Source organism: Pempheris klunzingeri, unplaced genomic scaffold (assembly GCF_042242105.1).
Source record: "Pempheris klunzingeri isolate RE-2024b unplaced genomic scaffold, fPemKlu1.hap1 Scaffold_725, whole genome shotgun sequence".
Classification (NCBI taxonomy): domain Eukaryota; kingdom Metazoa; phylum Chordata; class Actinopteri; order Acropomatiformes; family Pempheridae; genus Pempheris; species Pempheris klunzingeri.
In genome coordinates this window covers 27,501-32,226 of record NW_027255200.1, presented here as the reverse complement: position 1 = coordinate 32,226, position 4,726 = coordinate 27,501, and the positions used below count along the sequence as shown (strand labels likewise).

Sequence of the window (4,726 nt, the reverse complement as noted above, 5' to 3'; positions counted from 1 at the left end):
TGGCTGGCTAGCATTTGTTAGCTCTGCTCCAGACAGCTTTAAAGTTGTTGGCATGCTTGCTGACCTCTGATCTCGTCGTGCTAGCCAGGCTAATGCTAACCCTGATGAAATCTGGCATCTGTGTTGGAAAAGAGCCAAACGTCAAGCTAACGCAGCCGAGTGGGTGGCCATTTCAGTGAGCTAACTAAACGCTAGCTAAACGCTAGCTCACTGCACTGTGCTAACCTCTTAGGCAGAGGATGCTATTAGCATCTGAAGCTAATCAGTTATAGCGTGATGCTAAGCTTCGTTTAGCTGGTTCCCAAAGACAGCACGGCCTGTGAAACCGTCCTCAGTGCATTATGGGTAAAGTGTGATTCTGTGTAGCTCAGTAACCATGGTAACCAGCTGACAGACTCTGCAGGCGGCCATCTTGGGTTTTTCATGAGTCGACTGAGAAACTGTAACCTCTCTTATTTCCTCTTCTTCCTTTGTCTCTGTTTCTTCTTCTACTGTTTCCTCGTCCTCGTTTTTGTTCTCTTCATCGTTCTTTTTCTTTCCTTCTCATTCCCCCTTCCTTCATTCCTTCCCTCTCTATCCTTCCTTCCTTTCCTGCCGTCCTCCTCTGTCCATAAAACCACTACATCTACCTCCACGCTGACCTTTCACCTTCATTCACTTGGTTCCTGCTGTCAGTCAGTGATGATTTGATTAAGCCCCGCCCTCCTCTCCATCCTGTCACCTGATTGGTCAAATGTCCTGTCAATCGCTGCCGCCCATCAGTCTTGTCCCTGATTGGTCCAGAGCGTCACGCCCTCAGAATGAAGTCACGCAGGTCATCTCATCAGCCAGCTCGTCCTCATCACGGCCCGTCCTGATTGGCTCCTCGTCACTGTAGAGCGCCGCGGGGTCGGTGACGGTGTTGCCGAGGAAACCGTGGCTCCCCGCGCCTAGCAGGTCGCTGGCAGCGGACTCCATCTCGTCCACTGTCATGTGACACGCGTCGGCGATCTCCCGCTTCGCAAACGCCACGAACTTGGGATCCCGAGCGTAGAGGCCGAGACCCTCCGAGATGAGAACCTGCAGGAGGAGAGCGAAGAGTCAGCCACGGCGGCCTAACAGGAAATGATCGATTAGTGTCGGCCATCGATCAATGCGTCCTCACCGCCTCCACCAGGCTGTCGGCTGATCCTCGCTTCTCGGTGAGCTGAGCGCCGAGCTGCGAGGGAACTCTGAGGGTGGTGTACGCTCGGTAGGGCGGTGGGGCTGCAACACAACAGTCACATGACGCCATCAGATAACAGATAACGATCATGATCACGTGACACAGTGTGTGTGTGTGTGTGTGTCGGCTCACACCTGTTGTCCCTGCGGGGCCACCGTACCAGGCCGGTCTGGGAGCTGCACCTGTCACGCTGACACCTGCCAACGACAGACAGGAACACCTGAGTTTGCAGCTCACTGACAGTTGATAACGTCTGTAGTTCAGTGTTAGCATTAACTTGTGTTAGCATAGCACGACAGAACCACTTCAACACCAAGCATGTCGTGGACACAACTTCTCGTGTCATAACCACAAGGCAGCGACACTCAACACTTCCTGCAGATGTTTCACATTAAAAGCTTCTAACACATAATCCTTATCCTCATCATGCTACTGGAAGGCTTTTAATTTGTAGTCCACTTCTTTGATCTATCAACATGGGACATGTGCTAGCTTACCTGTTAGCACAGAAGCTAAGATCACTGAACAGAACACAGGGAATGCTAACGTGTTAGCATGAATGCTACAATCACAACACTGCGTGTTAGCCCTCACCTCTTCCTGCTCCCTTCTTCCCCTCTCCTCCTCCTCCTCCTCCTCCTCCCACTCCTCCCCCTCCCCCTCCGCCTCCCCCCCAGGGCGGGCTGCCCTCCTCCTCCACCAGGATGAGAGGAGCGTAGAGGAGGCGACCGCGGCGAGGACACGGATTCGCCCAGGACGCCGAGGAGGCAGCCGAGGAGCGACCGGAGGAGCAGCGAGACTCATAACTGCTGAAGGTTTGCTGAGGAAGAGGAGGAGAGGAGTGTGTTACCAGAGTTACCTGTGTGTGTGTGTGTGTTAGCTGTGTGTGTGTGTGTGTGTGTGTGTGTTACCAGAGTTACCTGTGTGTGTGTGTGTGTTAGCTGTGTGTGTGTGTGTGTGTGTGTGTGTGTTACCAGAGTTACCTGTGTGTGTGTGTGTGTGTGTGTGTGTGTGTGTGTGTGTTAGCTGTGTGTGTGTGTGTGTGTGTGTGTGTTACCAGAGTTACCTGTGTGTGTGTGTGTGTGTGTGTGTGTGTGTGTGTTACCTGTGTGTGTGTGTGTGTGTGTGTGTGTGTTAGCTGTGTGTGTGTGTGTGTGTGTGTGTGTTACCAGAGTTACCTGTGTGTGTGTGTGTGTGTGTGTGTGTGTGTTACCTGTGTGTGTGTGTGTGTGTGTGTGTGTGTTACCTGTGTGTGTGTGTGTGTGTGTGTGTGTTACCTGTGTGTGTGTGTGTGTGTGTGTGTGTTACCTGTGTGTGTGTGTGTGTGTGTGTTACCTGTGTGTGTGTGTGTGTGTTACCTGTGTGTGTGTGTGTGTGTGTGTGTGTGTGTGTGTGTTACCTGTGTGTGTGTGTGTGTGTGTGTGTTACCAGAGTTACCTGTGTGTGTGTGTGTGTGTGTGTGTGTGTGTGTGTGTGTGTGTTAGCTGTGTGTGTGTGTGTGTGTGTGTGTGTTACCAGAGTTACCTGTGTGTGTGTGTGTGTGTGTGTGTGTGTGTGTTACCTGTGTGTGTGTGTGTGTGTGTGTGTGTGTTAGCTGTGTGTGTGTGTGTGTGTGTGTGTGTTACCAGAGTTACCTGTGTGTGTGTGTGTGTGTGTGTGTGTGTGTTACCTGTGTGTGTGTGTGTGTGTGTGTGTGTGTGTGTTACCTGTGTGTGTGTGTGTGTGTGTGTGTGTTACCTGTGTGTGTGTGTGTGTGTGTGTGTGTTACCTGTGTGTGTGTGTGTGTGTGTGTTACCTGTGTGTGTGTGTGTGTGTTACCTGTGTGTGTGTGTGTGTGTGTGTGTGTGTGTGTGTTACCTGTGTGTGTGTGTGTGTGTGTGTGTGTTACCTGTGTGCGTGTGCGGCGTGGTGGTGAGGTGGGGTGGTACGTCCCAGGGATGGGCAGGTCGTCGCTGCTGCCCTGCCTCCTCAGACACTGGATGTTAAACGACGGTTTCCGACCTGAACGCCATGAAACAAACCGTCAGCGATGATGTCACAGTGATTGACAGCTCAGGTGGGATTCTGTCTGATGATGTCATCTCGTTAACTGTGACCACATGTTCTCAGGGAGAGAAAAGGATTATGGGACTTCCTCTCACCTGTGGGCGTGGCAGGAAGCAGGCGTCTGCGGGTCGTCCTGCGGCTCTCACTGTATCCGTTACCATAGCTACTGCTGTAGGGGGCGTGGCCATCGTAGTGGTCTCTGTACAGAGGAGGCTGATCGGGGTAATGTCTGTACACACACACACACACACACACACACGGTTTGTCCACCTGACTGTACCTGTCTGTCTCTACCTGTCTGTATACCTGTCTGTCTCTACCTGTCTGTGTACCTGTCTCTGGAGGTGATGCTGTCGTTGTCCTCCTCCCGGCTGTAGTAACCCTGCTCTCCGTACGCCTCAACGTCTCCGTTCCTCCAGTATCGGTCCCTTGAGTCCCTCCTGCACAACGACAGAGCGTGATTGGCTGAGACTTCTGTCAATCAGGACAGACTGTTCTCATTGGTCTGAGTACAGGTGGGTCACAGCAGCACCTGGTGGACATCAGAGGACCTGCAGACACTTTCGGCCCAGTCTGACATCCAACTTACTGATGTTCTCTAAAGCTTTCTGCCACTCCTCATGGTCTTCCTCAGCAGATGGAGTCCACCCAGTTGTCATGGAAACAGCCCAGAGTCACTCACACTAAGGTCACGTGACAACAACTAAACCTCATATATGAAATATATTTCTACACACACACACTGTGGTTCGATGTTAAAATCAGATTATTGATTATTGTTTATTATCAGAAGCTCGTCTAAAGAACACGAAGCACTTCTGACCTTTTAGTGAATAGATTAAGTGCTCGCGGCGACGGCATACCTTCCATGTTTGTAGTACGACGGCCTCTTGTGGGCGTGGTCCAGCAGCCCGTTCTTCACTGACGGGCGGCGGTGATGATTGACAGATGACCTCATGTTGTCTCCACGGCGAAGGTGCTCGTTGTGTTCGCTGCCGTTTGGCATCTTGGTGAGAGAGCCGACCCGGTGGATCAGACCGCCGTTAGAAACGCCACCATCCGCAACAACACCACCAGGACCTGGGGGGGGGGGGGGGGGGGGTGAACTTCCATCGCTCTCACACTTATTCAAACAATGTAACCGTAGTAACACGATGATGTCACATGATGTCATGAGGCGGTTTACCAGTGGGCGTGGTCAATATGGAGCCTCGACGATCTTTTTCTGGCCCAAACCCGTTTTCACCCTGAAGAGAGAAAGATCAGGATTCTGTGTCACTCCTGTTAAACCCTTGTTATTAGTGCCTCCAGTGGCTGCTCAGTGAACTGCAGTCAGCGTTATGTTCCTTCTGGAGACATCGACCACAACAGCGACGTGACAACACGAGACCGGACGCGACCGAAGGCCATCATGTTTTATTTTGTTTGGACCGTTGGCCCCATGATGCTAACTAGCTCACTGTTAGCAGATTACCC

General features: G+C 52.0%; 1 protein-coding gene across 1 annotated transcript in view; it reads right to left on the bottom strand.

Moving 5' to 3' along the window:
* Nucleotides 1–795: 795 nt before the first annotated feature.
* The window catches only part of LOC139225482 (voltage-dependent L-type calcium channel subunit alpha-1F-like), a gene marked incomplete at its 5' end in the record, with an annotated part of 31,383 nt that continues 27,452 nt past the window's right edge, over nt 796–4,726 (bottom strand). The window contains 9 exon segments of the mRNA XM_070856301.1: nt 796–1,059; nt 1,145–1,245; nt 1,339–1,401; nt 1,799–2,024; nt 3,093–3,205; nt 3,346–3,479; nt 3,583–3,690; nt 4,114–4,330; nt 4,437–4,497. Coding sequence (XP_070712402.1) covers nt 796–1,059; nt 1,145–1,245; nt 1,339–1,401; nt 1,799–2,024; nt 3,093–3,205; nt 3,346–3,479; nt 3,583–3,690; nt 4,114–4,330; nt 4,437–4,497 — 1,287 coding nt within the window.